The following is a 15,430-nucleotide window of genomic DNA, read 5'->3' as shown; positions in this document are numbered from 1 at the left end:
GGGGTTTATTTTTCTCACATCTAACTCTCATGTTTCTATAAAATACAACATCACATAATTTATATGAGAAAATTACCAATCTGTATTTCGATTCTTCTTCTTCATATGAATAAAGATATGTCAGGCTTGCTGTCCTCCATTAGAAATTGAGGTGAGAGCCCTTAAGCTGTAGTAAATATCACAATACAAACTTTTGAGGCAGAGGTTTATATGGCAGACCATGTGCCACATCTGGGCAACCACTCCCATAATTACCTGAGGAACTTGCATTTTCCTGGGACTGATGGCCTCTCTATTTTGAGGTGACAGGAGATTGATCACATTGGTCATTTTGCTCTCATCTAGGTAAATACATGGACCATAACTTGTCCTTACATATTAACTTGCAGAGCATTGCTAGCACTGCCCTTTCAGCTAATTACTGGTGTTGGTCTGGAATGTTCTGTTTTGTCACAAATTTGGCAAAGTGAACTCGTAGCCCTAAACAACATAGAACAAGAAAAACCTACTTATTTCATTTCTTAATTCACATACTTGCAAACAAATGTAAAATTTAAAGAAATGTGAACCAGAGAAGGGACAGCTAGAACAGTTTTTATGACTTGAACATTCATCCAGTTAATTAAATTTCAAACATAAAAGCTGGTCTATTTGACTTTGCATATTAGGTGAATTGAGGTATGTTTACACATTGTATTCTCTTATTTATTTTGTGAAGGCTCTAACTCAGAGAGCTGGTAACTAGAACCTGGAATCATTAAATGGTTGGAAATGCTAACACCAATACTGTTGGTCCATAAAGGTTGGTAGAATATCCTAAATGAGAAACAACAGATAATTGTGCTCTATTTTCAGGATTGGCACAGACTTTTACATTAGTTTTTAAAAGTTAAGGATCTTAACTTATCAATAAAAACCTAATTGCTATTTTGTACCTGTTTAACAAAACATGCATTTCTGGGTTTTGCAGAAGTACCAAGATACATACTTCCATTCTCAGAAACCTTAAATCCAATGGACGAGAGAAGATTAATATTATTTATAACACTCACTACATTTGACAACTCTTCTGTAATAAGATTTCAGCATTATTAAATTCTTTAGTTGTAATGATTGCGGGTTCAATAGCATTTTGCCTCCTGGGTTTCTAAACACTTCATAAATACGTTTGGATTTTATGATCTGAAAGGTCTTTTCCAACCTAAACAATTCTGTGACTCTATGATAAACAAACATGTAAATCCCCACAATAACCCCTGTTCACACGTGTAAGGCTTATCCAAAGCATCAGACAAAAGCAAACAACACTGTGAGAGAGAAAAAGAACTCTTCATGTACAAGCAAACTTTAGGCAGCATTAAGATAATACACTGAGAATAACTGCATCAAATCAAAAGCACCAGGGATACATTATTATTTTGATACACTCATGTAAGTTTGAATTTAGTTAAGCTGGTAAAAATGGCAGCAGTTTCTCCTAAAAAAAGAAACAATGGGGACTTAACAGTCACCATGATTATGTCTCCATCTTTCATCTTGTCACTTCGAGGGGAATCTGTGTTCCTTGGTATCACACATGGACCTACACCCAGCATCTGCCATGGGACAAAAACATTGAATTATCTCTAATATTTTGATATCTAATCTCTAATCTAGATTTATCCCATACAAATGCAGTCTTAGTGTAACATATTAACTCAAATGATCATGAAACAGGTAAAACTTGGTATGGCAAGGGTTCTATCCGAAGCAAGACACATCTCAGCTTCTTTTTAAGAATCAAATGTAATCCATGAAAATATAGATATACATTCCCCTACCTGTGATAGCCTTTCTGGTCTTAACTTATATCACTGCAGCCTACAGTACCTTTATTGCCACTCTTTCATTCTTTTTAGTACAAGAAGTACAACCAGAAACTAAGAGACTAATGGCAGCACAGAAGAAAGAAATGTAGTAAGTAAATTAGTCTGAGGCAATGAGTTGTCAGTCCTGACTATTTTACATCACGATTTTTCATATTCTAAATTGTACTCTGTGATTTAATTCTTTTTCCTTAGTACTTTCCTCAGATTTCTCTGGGAAATTTCCGATGAAACTGCAGCACAGTTGGGAAACTGCCCTCAGTGGTTCCCCATCAGCCTGGAAGGATACAAATAGTTTGGTCCAGAACTTTGGGCACTGTGCTGGTTTCTCCTTAATGACTGCAATGCTGGAACTAAGAGTGTGTTTCTAAATTTGACAAAGACAGCAAAATTCCTTGGTGTGCAAAGGAAAGGTGTGAGAAAACACAGAACAAAATTCTGGAAGACAAAGCAGGTCAGTTGAGATGGCAGCTAAGAACCACACAAATACATCCTGGAGGAAAGACTGCCAGCCAGCTGTTTCACAGAGGAGGATCTATGGGTAATAATAAATCAAAATAAAACCCAATTATGGTTGCTATTGAAAACCACACGTATTTAGAGATGAGTAACAAAGTTTACATTTTAAAACAGTTATTTCCTGCTTGTTAGTGGAAGGTAAGGTTCAGCATCAACTGTATCCACTCGAAAGCCATACTTTACCCACACTTCAGACAAGCTATTAATTGACTGGAAGGAGTCCAAAGGAAAGCATTAAGAATGACCAAAGGTCACGCAAACATATACCCTGAAGAAAAACCTGACAGAATCTGCTTGACTTACTGAAGACAGTAAAGACATTATAATGGTCTACAAATGTAAAATATTGCTGCAAAGAGGAAAGGCACAAACTGTTCCACCACAGACAGGAAAAGAGTTAATGGTTTTAAGGTGCAGTAAGAAAAACAGTTCAATTTAACACTAGGAAGGTTGAGTATGAGAACAGTTAAACACTCAACTTTGCCCAGGGAGGCTATGGAATCTTCACCAGGAAAGGTTTCAAAGGATAGGATAGGTAAGTCTATCCAGACTAGTTTAAATGTAATTGATTGTGCCTTGGGGCAGGAAGATGGACCAGGTGACCTCTCAGTATCCTTCACAGCTCAATGCTGAATATTCTGTGAATTACAAGAGAATGATTCATTGTTGAAAAATGGTGCAAAGTTTGTTTAATTTGCCTTTTAAAAGAACACAACCATGCTTCAATTTTGAGCATACTGTAATATTTAACAATTAGATTGAAGTTTACCAAATAATGCTTCTGATATAATCTGACTTTGCTGGGCTCTAAAATACAGCAGAACCCCTCTTAGCCATCATTAGCAATTACTCTCAAACTCAGCATGTCTTGGTATTAATTCAGTGAGAGCACCTCATTCCCAGCAAAGATTTAGCAAAAACAAAGTTGTAAGAGGTCTTTACCAGTGCTCAATTACATGTATATTTACTGGCGTGTTTTTGCTTCTATACAAAAGAAGAAATAGATGTACAGTTATCAAAATAAATCAACCAAGTACAACTTGTGAATTGGGATTTATTGGTTGCTTTATATACACTCTTTAACCCCCTCACTCCTTTAACTGTCAGCTGCAATTGCCACTGTCATTTATAATTTCTCTCATCATTGCCTATATGGTTTTCCTTCACAGACAACAGATCAGCCATGGCATGCAGCAAATCTGTCAGCAGAGTGCAATCTTGTCTCCCCCTGTTATTCACTGAATCTTCTGGTTGCAGTTGTTAAAAAAGCCCCAACCCTTCAAATGTCTCCTACACACTCTTGCCCTTTAACTTTTTGTACCATATTCTTCTCTACTTTCGTGGTGGAGGAAGAAACTGCCTATTTTATTCAGTAGACATATGGAAATGCAATCATTAGTGGTTAATAATGATGCTAATTATGGAAATTCATGACTATGCATTTCCTTTAAAAGAAAAGCAAAAAAATAGTCTGGACATATCTTATCTACAGGGCTTTATCTTTTTATGGCTGTTAGTAGGAATGATTTTTGTCATCTGTTTTTCTACTAGAACCACATCTCCCATCAAAGCATCTAAATATCTTTGAAAGCCAGGTCCTGCATGTCTGAGTACAGACATCTATAGGCAAAGGATCCTGAAGAAAATGAAATCTTGTTTCTCAGATGTAACCTATAAAAGCAGAATTATAGAAGTTCAGCATGTTAGATAATATGGGCAGATTAAGCTGCTGCTAACAAGATGTTGGCTTGTTTTGCTGTCTGACAATATGTTTGTTCTTCACTGCTTATTGTCCTGTGAAAGATGTTGCAGCAGAATTGGCAGTTATAATGTACATCTTCCTAACTGCAAAAGAGAAAACCAGAACACAGAAATGTGACTGATCTGAACTGCAGGAAACCGTAATGGCCCTTTGATTTTCGTGAAAAAAATTTCTCAGAATGCAATGTCTGAAAGACAAATTTAATTTTTCCTGAGGTTTAAAAGCCAATTTCTTCTAAACACGTGTCATTCAGGAAAACAAGTGTTGTGTATTCTTAATTTTTGCCAGCAACCTTCAACAAATGAATGCATGGTAGTTTGCCAGTGTTATTTGAAATGTTCACACACATGCATGCATGTGTAAAAATAGCTCAGTACTATCAACATTAATTATGTTCTTTGAGTAGGAGTCATGAAGGGTAACCTATTTGGCAAGAAGGCTACAGATACTGAATTTTGTCTGTGTTAGCAGCAATCATGTGCAGAGCTCTAACTTTCAGCTCTGTGTTTTGGATGATATTCTAATAAATTGATCTCCTAAACTTGGCTAACAATGTAGGTTCTGTGCTAATTTGCTCACCACAGCAACATTGAATTCAGTAATGTGTTGTGATATTCATCCTTGAAATAGGACACAAAGGAAAATAAAGGGAGTGAGCCAAATTCAAATTTACAGCTCCACTTACTGAAAAATTTGTGATGCAATTGAAATCCTGATGTTTTGTCTATCATTATGTGCATAACTACAATATGGTTCATCAGACAAATTCAGCTTTATGTAAAGCCCACTGGCTAACACGACACACACATTTAATGTCAGCCCTGTTTTGTGTCACAGTGGATTGTCCACAATCAGAATGGAAGATATCCATGGATGAATAATATCTTCATACCCTCCTGTGTTGCATAAGGCAGGTTCAAGTGCCTGACATGGGTTCAAGGAGTGGATTTGAAGATATTTTGGCCTCCAGCAAGCACATCTGTGCCTGGAGATGCTCTCGGTGTTTCAGTGGTGTACTGAGATTACTGACAGATGGAAATGTGAAGATTTGAAATGGGTTACACTGTGGGTTATAAACAACTCTATAATGCTAACACGGAATTTATTAACAGCATATGTTTTCTGCTGGTCTGAAAGGTTTTACTTTTCAGAATTGCATGATAAATACTGTAATGGAGGTTCTGTCTTTTTGTGTATAATCATAATCATATTTTCTAAGCTATCATGGTCTAGCCCACGTCAAATAGTCACAACTTGGCTCTTAAAAGGTCAGCATTTAAACTTTGCAGAATCACACTTCCTGGGAGTACAACTTCAACACCCATGACCAAGGCAAGGATATTTCAAATACTGCCACAAATTTTCCTCAATGCTTTTGTATAAAACCCAAATTATGTGTATAACAAACACATGTACTGGAAAATGTTTAACCTTCTCAAAGGAATTCTGAACTCCATTTAGTAGTTGCAACCTGTTAACAGGCTGGAGAAAAGGGCAACATTAGATTCATTACACTAAGGGCTCAAAGGCCTAGAGCACAATGTCTTGGCTGAAAAAAATGAATTTATTATGTCCTGCATTTTTGAAAAATGAAAAATGGGTCAGATATGAAGAGCTACATACAGTATATTGTAGTGAAAAAGGATCATGCTGCTGCTTTGCCTTCCTTGTGGACAAGGTAAGGTGCATTGATTTTAGGGCTTTTGTTGCACTGAACAGGTTATATACAATAATTTAAAAAGAAACTTAATGGTTAAAGCTTTGAATTCAAGCTGCTAGATGACTGACTAAAGATTTCAGACCTGGAATCGCACACGCAATTTGAAAACCACTAAATCAAAACAACGAGGAGACAATAAGGGAGTTGGAAGTGTCATTCCAAACCCAGGCTCAGTGTTTGAGGATGTGAGTTTACACAGAACCAAAAGCCTAGGTGCTGTCTTCATTTAGCCTCCTTTTGGGACTTTTCTGAAAATTCTTCTGGAGAATATCAATACACATATTGGTGGTAAAGAAAATGAACGCCTTAAAAGGATTACTGTTGTATGTGTGACAGGTGTAAATCCTCCAGTAGTTAAAATTTGGAAACAGAAATAATTCCTCATAAATCATTTTTTAACAACTGAAAGTTATTTAGAGTAAAGTTTGAGGGGAAGGGGAACAAACAGGTTGTGAATATAATAAAGCTCTCTCATACCTTGATATTTCGTATTGACACAGTATTACATAGCACTGATTAGGCTGTGCTTTTAACTGCTGTGTAAGACACCATCAAGCTAAACTAACTATAGATTCCAGGCTGGATTTCCTGTAGTACGATTACAATAGCCAGAGACCATTTTTCATGTCTTTTGTAGATATGCTGTCAGATGTTTGCTTTAATTTATTTTACAGACTTTTAATAGGAAATCTGCAACACAGGCTTCAATAGGATGTAGAAGTGGAAGACATCTTCTGCATAGCCCAGCTTTCAATGATGGTCACATATGTTTGTACTGGAGAAGGAAGTTATTTTTCTTATTCTTGTTATTGAAATAGCAGCAGCTTGGCCAAGGGCATAAAACTGATCAGAGCATGCCCTGAAATACCCAAGAAGAGACCCAAAAATTATCAGTGTATTAAATCCATAAACACTAATATTTATGGATGTTTTCATAAAGTGCCTAAGCATCTATGATAAATTTGCAAGGCAACAAGCAGCCTTTTTATGGCAAACCATGTAAGGAATGCTGTTGCTGAAAGAAACCTAACAGGAATAAAGTTTTCCCTGTGACTTCTGATCAGCAATATGAGTGATCAGATCCAGATTCTGTGCTATGGGGTACCTGCCTTGGCCCAGCAAATTGCCCTTGAAATGAACTCTCTGCTAACAGAGAGCTTGTGCTACAGCAACTGTTCTGCCTACTGCTCTCTGTGATTAGGACTGTGGTTAGGACAAATGAGAAATGAAGCAATAAGAAAAGGGAATTAAACCTCTGTTTCAGACCTACTTTTGAGGAGGTTTAGTTTAACATTTTTTTCATCCTGCACAGTACACATTACACAGCAATTTTGAAAACAGCATAATTTAATAGTTAACATCTGCTTAGCTGGTAGCATCAGATAAAAGCTCTCATTTGTAATGAACAGGAGAATTTGTTATTGCCCCAGTCAATACCTATTGACTTGGTAGAGCACTTCTGCTTATTACAACCAAACCCTTTTTCTTTTTTGTTCAATAGTCAATGACACTGGAATGGAAGGTACTGCTTACAAACTGGTGCAATATATACCAGCAACAGCTAGAAGTTAACGACTAATGGTTACAAAGAGGAAAGCATGTGCTAAGAACAGCATTACACATCTATTAATCAAATTTACTGCATCTGATGTGCCTTTATAGGTTAGTGGAAGTGTAATGTACATCAGATAAATAGTTTTTGCTGTTATTAATCTTAGTTTCAGCACAGAACCCCTTTTAATCACGCTATCATTACATAAATAACAAAGTTCTGTCTGACTTTTACAGCACACGTTTTAGTTACAGGAAATTTCTGTCCCATGGTGGATTCTGCAGTTCTACACTTAGGATTTAGTGAAGTGCAAGACACCTGTTCTTCTCCAAGCTGAAGTCATGTTATTCTCTAAATACCACAGGTGGGGCTGTGTAAATGCAAGGCACAGGATAAACTGTGGATGTGTCCATTGCTCAGCCTTCCTTCTGGCTTCTTTCTGCAGCAGAGCAGAGCTGCACAACCTTGTCCTTCACACTTTATATAACTTGGACTTTCTACGCCTTGGGGTGAACTTGGCTGATAATTCATGTAGTCTTTTTTTCATTCTATAATTGTGGTTTTATAATTGTTTATAATTTGTTTGTTTGTTTTAAACCTACCTGACCCAAAAATATTTTCTTTCAAATTTTCAGTACTATTTTATATCTGAGAAATGCATAATTTTTTAGGACAGCGTGACTATAACAGTAGCACCTACTATTTTTATATTACCTTTAAACCAACATTACAAAACAATAATAAAGTTTGTTGACAGCTTAGGGAAAAGCAGAGCTGCTAATGATGATTTTCTGGCTTACAGGTGTCTATAGTTACCTTTCCTGTAGAACATTAACAAATACTCTAATGTTGGAGCACTGATTTATCTGTTTGATTCTGCTTTCTGAATGCAATCTTTATTTCTCTCTAGGCTGATAATGAGTCATTACAGAAAGAAAATTTATAAATGTGGCAAAGATTAAACAATAATGCCATGGCGAAGTACATTATACTGTATTCTGTGTGCACCATTTAATTGGATTCAAACAATGTTCACAAATCACAGCCATTTGCATTTTTCAGGAATGAGAAACACCCTCCTAGATCCACCACGTGGATCCTGGACATACCCATGATACTGGTATTGGGGAAGACTGGTGGAATTTAATTGCTGCTATACTACTGTTCAGTATGAAGCAAGGAGCTAAAATTCAATTAAGTTCCTACATATTTACATCTCTTGACAAAGTGCTGCTCAGCCTGGGTTAAGTTGTGTTCTTGTTTGCTGCCAGCAGAGCAGAGCAATGGCGAGACTAAAGCTGCATCTTTTCTGCAATGCCATGGATTTTGTTAGTCTAGTAACCAAACATACCTAAATAATAATAAATTTACCCTTGCAATACTGCCTGAAGAAAGAAAAAGATCCTCTTCTTCTTAATTTAGAACGACAGGGAGACAGATTTGCACATGGATGGGTCATTCCATAAACCTGTTGAAATTCCATTCCAACAGCACGAGTTCAGGAGCTATACTTTCCTCTTTGTTCTAGTACTTTGTGTTTTCCAAATACAGCTTTTGATGTTGTAACAAGGTGAAAACAGGAAATATTCATAACATATTTACTGTATTTACTGTGAAGGTAAGAGGACATTATTGTTTTACACATTCAACACTTCTCTTTAAAAGAAAAATATAAGTACTGCAAATTAGCAAGGATTATGGCTTAGCTGAGGTGAATCAATTTTGAAAAGAAAATAGCTTTTCAAATTTCAGTTTTTTAATTCATTACTGGAAAAAAGGTGGCATTAAAGAAATTACATGCATGTTAATTTCTTTTTACTTGATATGTAAGTAAGCACTAGATATTTCAGCATTTCAGAAAAGTCCAGAATACCACTAAAAATTTTCAGTTTCAGAGGCAAGGGATATTCATGGCAGCTGCAAGAGTTACGTAGAGTAAGACATTCTGTAGATTATTCTGGAATTTTAGTAAAGTGCACAGTAAGTTACAAAGTGTTTACATTTTATTTCTTTAAAATAGGAAATTTATCTCGTCTGGTACCGAAATCAGCAAGCCTCCACCAAATAAATAATAAATACTTCTGCAAAAAGAAGACTATAACTGATATTTTTCAAGACAATTTGACTTCATTGTCAACTCAGTTACTTTTATGGTTTTCTCCACTTGCCTACAAGCAACCTCTCCAGTCTATTTCATAAGAACCTGTAAAGACATCACTCAAATGAGGATGATTGTTATTAAAAACTGAAACATTTCTAATTGAAAACAGATAGGCTGTGCATTTCCTACTGTGGTCCCAAACTTTGCAGTATCAACTGTCACTTCACGATTTGGAAGATTTCTGAGAACTGTAATCCATATTGAATGTGGACATAGATGCTTAATTTTGATACTAAATGACATAGAATGGGAAAACCACCATAAAAGTCTAATTAAAGATATTAGTGACTTACTTTTTGTAACGACTCCTTCGAGGCGAATTATATTTGGGTGATCAAATTGTCCCATGATACTGGCCTCCCTCAGGAAGTCTCTCCTCTGCCTGTCCATATAGCCACCTTTTAGAGTTTTAATTGCAACAGGGATCTCTCTTTTTCCTGGTGTCTTCAGGCGTCCACTGCACACTTCTCCAAACTCACCTTAAATAGATAAAATATTGGTTAGATCACTCACAGTGCCTGTACACCAAAATATTCAAGAAACCCACACATCTCTTAGAAGTGGGCAAGTTCCTGAGTTTCATCACATCCCCGAAACCCAAAATATTCAGCAGTGCTTCACAACAAATAATCACCTTTCCTTTGTGCCACACCGCAAGATCATGGGGACCTGCATCACTCTCAGATTTTGAGACTGAATTTTGATATCAATATGTGTGTGATATATAACTGAGAATACCATGAGGAAGGAATGTAATGACACTTAAGATTTTTATTCCAGTGATGACAAAATATCTATCTAAAATACCTGTTTATAGCAATATTTATCTCTAAGATAATAATATAACTGAGACCTATATGATAAGAAAAGCCCTGAGACCATCAGAATACTCGACTATCCTCCAATTGTAGAAAGTATTTAAAAAGTACTTTGTGCTAGGATGTCTCAGAAAAGCACTTGCACGTGATTTATTTAAATGGGCTCACACATCTACTTGTAATTAATTATGTATTTCCCTGTTCAGACACCCAAAGGCCAAAAATTTCAGCAAATCCGGACTGAGTTGCACAGCAAGAGGAGTGTCAGAGCTTGTTCCCCCCGATGTTCTTCTGTGGACATTAAGGCCTGTGAGGAACACGTCTCCCTCCACTCCCTTTACACATTCACTAATCGAGTTTGTACGGAAATCACAACTTTCCTTTGATCTTGAAGTCACTCAGAAGCTATTTAAAGCCCCTACCCAATATACTCTGGATGCCTGCAGGTCACTTTTCAATCGGTCATAATTCAGTAAATGAAAAGCAACGTTCACAAAAATATTTCAAGGCACTGCCTAGTGCAGGGAACTTCCATAGCAAACCAAATTTTCTACCCCAGTCATTTGGGAATCAGAACTGCTAAAAACCAAAAAATGAATAATGAACAGATATATGTGTCCAACTGGAGGAAATAAATTGTTACCCCCTCCATCAAGTGTTGTCTGGTCTTCCTTAAACTTTAAGGACAGAAGAAAAGAAAATAAAATAGGAAAGCTCCACCATGTAACAGTGTGTCTTCAGATATGAACCAAGTCCAGAAGAGAGAGACCCTAAAGGCAGAAGCTTCACTTCAGAAAATTTGAATTTACAGGATTAGAATGGATATTGTCACACAGCTTTTATTTTATTAGGTTCTGTCATTTTCACTAAAAGAAAACAAAGTTTTATTAGTCAGTAAGATCCAGGAAGAGTGGAGGGATTAAAAGAACAGTTTCATAGCTTGTCTTTCACTTCAAAGACAGAGGTATCAACAAGTGCAAGAGTACAATTAACAGATGATGAACATAATCTCTGAATAAATTATCAGCTTCTTAAACAGATAAAAAAAAATAGTGTCCCAGGTCTCCTTTCCACAAATCCGCCCTCCCCTTCCCCCAATTTGTTCTATTTCTACTTAATTTTCAAAAATAAATTAAAGCATGTGCTTCTCTGAATATGTGTGCAAATAGAAGATATGTGAAAATACATGTCACAGAATCACAGAATCTGCTGAGCTGGAAGGGACCCACAAGGATCATGGAGTCCAACTCTTATCCCTGCAAAAGACCATCCCCAAGAGTCACACCACGTGTCACTAGACTGGGAATGCTCTGGGAATCTTTTGACAAAAATGGAAGTTGTGGAAGGATTTTCCTATATAATTTTTCCCCTTTAGAAGACTCTCCTTAAAAGTTTGCTTGCCTGACTACTGAAAAAGTAGTAGCTAATTTGGACTTGTAAAGTCCTACCATAAAAGAAAATCATGAAACCTGAATGCTTTGAAGGAAATATGGTATATTAATCTTCTGTGATATGTACAGCAGAGCCAAAACACATCTCCAAAGCCATGACCTTATTGTGTCTTGGTGTTTTTTTCCAAATTAAATGCCTAAAATGAGAAAAATTTCCAATTTCCTTCTCTAAATGGAACAGTGAAAAGTAAAGATACTAGAGCCTTAATATTCAGATTTTTAAAGAAATTTTGTGATCAATAAATCTGCAGAACTGCAAAATCTCATTTTTGAGAATAATTTGGAAAGCATAGGTTATAGAATAAACGGTTTTGCTACTACAAAGTTATACAGGAGTACTACAACTTCAGAATTTCATCCCTTAGGGACAGTAAAAGGCTGTTCACCAAGTGTTTTTAAATAAATTAAACTGAAGAAGGCAGGAGAAGGGCTTACAATCTCAAGATTTATTATCTGTGCAATATCTAAAGCAGGAGAAGGAATATTGTGTCTTCTCCCTTACTTGTTCCTTTTACCTTTTTTGGATGCATGACTTGTAAAGTTGGAAAAGAATTTCACTGCCCTCGGATATCAGGATTGATAAACTGGTGAACATAAAGACTAACAGCAGGTTTTTTGTGACGTGATGTCAAACAGACAGTAAGTGATCATCAGCTCCCAGAACACATTTAGAAACACATTTCCTACATTTAGAAACCTAAAGTGTGTGTAATAACCCCTAATTCTGTTTTAGACTAGATGGAGATCAATGATACAATTTAAAGCATTGTGTTATTTACATGGAGAGTTTGACAAGATTTCATCCCACAGTAACTTTTCTGCGCTTTTCTTCAGATAAAGCATTTTCAATGTTTTTAAAGTCAAGGGGGAATGTTCTCAACAAAAGAGATTTTTTAAAATCTAAGAATCTAAATCTCATTGCCCAGGTTTGATGATAAACAAGATAAATGTTGACCCTGCAGCAGTAAAGGTTCATGACTGCATGTGGAATAAGTGGAAGCTGAGAGCCAGATGTCAATGAAGTCGACAGCTTTCCTTGCTCCAGGGAAAAGGCTGATGATAACTAGAGTCAAAAATAGAATTCAATGTCTGTTTAGTTTTAATAAAATTTAAATAATCCCTGGTTTAATGATCTAAACCTCATACATCTTACTGTGTGTTACACACAAAGAAACTGATTGAGCAGTCTAGAAACTCACCCTGTGCAAACCACATGTCCCTTTTCTCATTCAGTCAGAGCATATGTGTTGCTTACAGTGAAATAGGAATAGTCAGCCCCTTAAAAGTGTGATGTGCAGTCTGGTATTACTACATGGGATCAAAACAAATGTCTCACAGCACAGACAGTTGCTGTTGATACAACTGAAAGGTTACAGCGTCAAATACAGCTCGGCTCATTTTCCCATTCAGTCATTACACCTGTGGGAGAACTAGCAGGAGACTGAGATTATAAAAAGAATATAGTCTACTCTCCGTGAAAAATTGAGGAGTTGGTCTCTTCCTTGAGTTTCAATATTTTAACAAAGAAAATAAGAGGCTAATTTTAACCATTAAGACAGACTTGACAAAGTACCTCTGGGAATTCCTTCTCTGAAGAGGTGCTGAAGCCTTAAACCAAATAGCAAGAAGGGAGGGGGCAGAAAAAAGTGTCATGGGCAAGACAGAAACAAATAATATGATAAAATGTCAGTAGGTGCAGCAAGCTCAATATGAGAGTTGCTGAAGAAAATCTACAGTAATGAATCAATGGCAAATTGTGGGAACTGGTAAAAAGGCACAGAGTGATCTTTGGAATAAAGCAATATGAGATCTGATGGAATATTTAATATCAGTGATTAAAAAAAATCAGCCAAGAGTTTTGAATCCAAGAATATGCAATAAAAAATTAAACAATACTAAAACTTTGTCATAAAGGGTAGATAAAATAATAGAGAATTGCACCATTTAAGCAATAACCATTGTAACTATTGCTAGAATGTGAACTTCATTAATACGTGTTTATTTGGTTGATGTTATCACAAGCTAAGCAGGTAACACAAATAGGATCAGACCCAATTGTTTGTGTAACATGGTTAATAGGATCGGTTTTTAAAAACTGAAAATGAAAACTTTTAGTTCTTGAATGGAAATAATTGTTGTTTGAAAAATTAAAGTTACAGAAATAAAAAATGAAAATCATTGACCAAAATAAATTATTAAAACAGAACAAATTTAAGAAATGCATCAATATGTTCTTAAAATATATTGATGTTTCATTTTGTAAAAGATGCTGATTTTTGGTTTCACGTATGTGAAAATTTAAGCATCTTTATAAGTAATTCTCCTGTGATAAGAAATGCATTTTATATCCAGTTGAAATGTTTAATATAGAATTAGAGAGAATTCATAGAGAAAGTTTTAGGACTGTTATGAATTATGCTGATGTGTTATGTCCCTTGGTAGCTATTGAAGAACTGTGTAAGAATTTGTAGTCTCTGTGCCTCAGCTATGGTATTTAACCTGTATCTTGCCTGCATAGAAATAGGTTTAAATTTCACTTCAAGCAGTTTGCAAGTCCTAGTAGGTGAATATTTTTGAAGATGGCAAATTGCCCAAGTAATTTTAGAAAAATAAAAAACATAAAAATAAAATGTCAAAGTATACACTCCCCCACATAAAAGAAAAGGGGCAAAGAAGCTGAGTAAAGAATTTTCATGAATTAATTAAATTGAGAGTAAGAAGACAATTTTAATCTGAACTAAAATCAATAAACCCAATCCTTGTCTATCATATTCAACTGCTTGGAAATCAGTAGTTACACCAGTGTTAATGTAGTTCAAAATGCTTTATAATCCAAGACACCAACATCTATAGTACGTCTGAAGAAAAGGAAGAAATAAAAGAAATCAGATAGAATGTTTTCTGCAGAAATCAACCCTCTAGGGGCTCTCTCAAGCTCATAATTCCAAAGGTGCACAGAACTACATATTATCTGGCTGGAGCAATCAGGTGGACTGAAGTACTCTGGAGATATGGACTGCACTTGGGAAACAGAACTGTCTCTCTTATTTTCAGGTCGATAGTTTTCTCCCCTGTTTGTTAACAGACATGGTTTCATTTCTGTTATATTATTTACATCACCTTTTCTAGTGCATAAAGCACTTTTGAGCAACACTGAAGCTATTTCCGCTCTTATCAGTGTAGTAACGTATCATTAAATGAGGGATCTTAAGGGAAAAATTCTCCTTTCTAGAATGACTAAGATATATGAAGCAGATACAAAACAGAAGGATCACAGTGCATTATGTCTTCTGACAGTAATTTTCCTGACAATACTCTCTAACACGAGTTCTTTGGTGGGTTCACCATAAGCAAATTAAAATGAGGTTTTCTTTCCACTGAATCCCTTTTACAAGATGTAACTGATTTTTTAAGTCTGTTGTATTATGAATGATTTCATTTTTTTTCTTAAAGTTTAAGAAAGTAAATAAGGTAAAAGTAAGTAAGTAATAAAACAGCATTGTTAAAGAAAACCCAGTAGCTCAAGGATGGGCACTGGAGTATGGAACATACTAAATAAAATTACATTCAGGTGAACATCTG

At 35.8% G+C, this 15,430-nt stretch overlaps 1 protein-coding gene across 7 annotated transcripts in view; it reads right to left on the bottom strand.

The window, feature by feature from the left end:
- EPHA6 (EPH receptor A6) overlaps positions 1–15,430 on the bottom strand; it is a 444,142-nt gene that overhangs the window by 86,730 nt on the left and 341,982 nt on the right. For all 7 annotated transcript variants that reach the window (XM_027698393.1, XM_027698390.1, XM_027698394.1 and 4 more), the window contains one exon: positions 9,873–10,058. In XM_027698393.1, coding sequence (XP_027554194.1) covers positions 9,873–10,058 — 186 coding nt within the window. The remainder of the gene's footprint in view (positions 1–9,872; positions 10,059–15,430) is intronic.

This window comes from Neopelma chrysocephalum, unplaced genomic scaffold, assembly GCF_003984885.1.
Source record: "Neopelma chrysocephalum unplaced genomic scaffold, ASM398488v2 Primary Assembly neopelma1_126, whole genome shotgun sequence".
Classification (NCBI taxonomy): Eukaryota; Metazoa; Chordata; class Aves; order Passeriformes; family Pipridae; genus Neopelma; species Neopelma chrysocephalum.
The sequence above is the reverse complement of the archived record's forward strand: the minus strand, read 5'-3'. Positions and strand labels throughout refer to the sequence as shown.